This window comes from Antrostomus carolinensis, unplaced genomic scaffold (genome assembly GCF_000700745.2).
Source record: "Antrostomus carolinensis isolate BGI_N321 unplaced genomic scaffold, ASM70074v2 scaffold34765, whole genome shotgun sequence".
Classification (NCBI taxonomy): Eukaryota; Metazoa; Chordata; class Aves; order Caprimulgiformes; family Caprimulgidae; genus Antrostomus; species Antrostomus carolinensis.
The window spans coordinates 1,279-1,564 of NW_010316299.1; the positions used below are offsets into that span (position 1 = coordinate 1,279).

Consider the following 286-nt stretch of genomic DNA (forward strand, 5'->3'; position numbering starts at 1 on the left):
GGGGTGGCGTTCCCCCGCCCCCAGCCCCCCCCGCCGGCCCCACTCGGCTGCTTTCTCTGCCTGCAGCCGCTCCATCTGGGACAGGGACAAGGGGTGGCCAGGGGGCAGCGGAGACCTCCCTCACCGCTCCCTTCGCTGCCCACCTTGGGGTTCGGCCTCACCTCCGCGCGCAGCTCGGCCAGCTTCTTGTCCATGCTGGAGCGAGCACCCAGCTCGTCCTCCAGGTCCTCGGAGATGCGCCCCAGCTCGTCCTGGTGGATCTCTTTCAGGATGTTGAGCTGTGGGG

At 69.9% G+C, this 286-nt stretch overlaps 1 protein-coding gene across 1 annotated transcript in view; it reads right to left on the reverse strand.

Moving 5' to 3' along the window:
* Positions 1-286, reverse strand: part of CCDC102A (coiled-coil domain containing 102A) — a gene marked incomplete at its 5' end in the record, with an annotated part of 2,769 nt that overhangs the window by 783 nt on the left and 1,700 nt on the right. Inside the window, 2 exons of the mRNA XM_010168241.1 lie at positions 1-75; positions 162-278. The exon at positions 1-75 is cut by the window's left edge and continues 123 nt beyond it. Of these exons, the coding sequence (XP_010166543.1) occupies positions 1-75; positions 162-278 (192 nt within the window). The remainder of the gene's footprint in view (positions 76-161; positions 279-286) is intronic.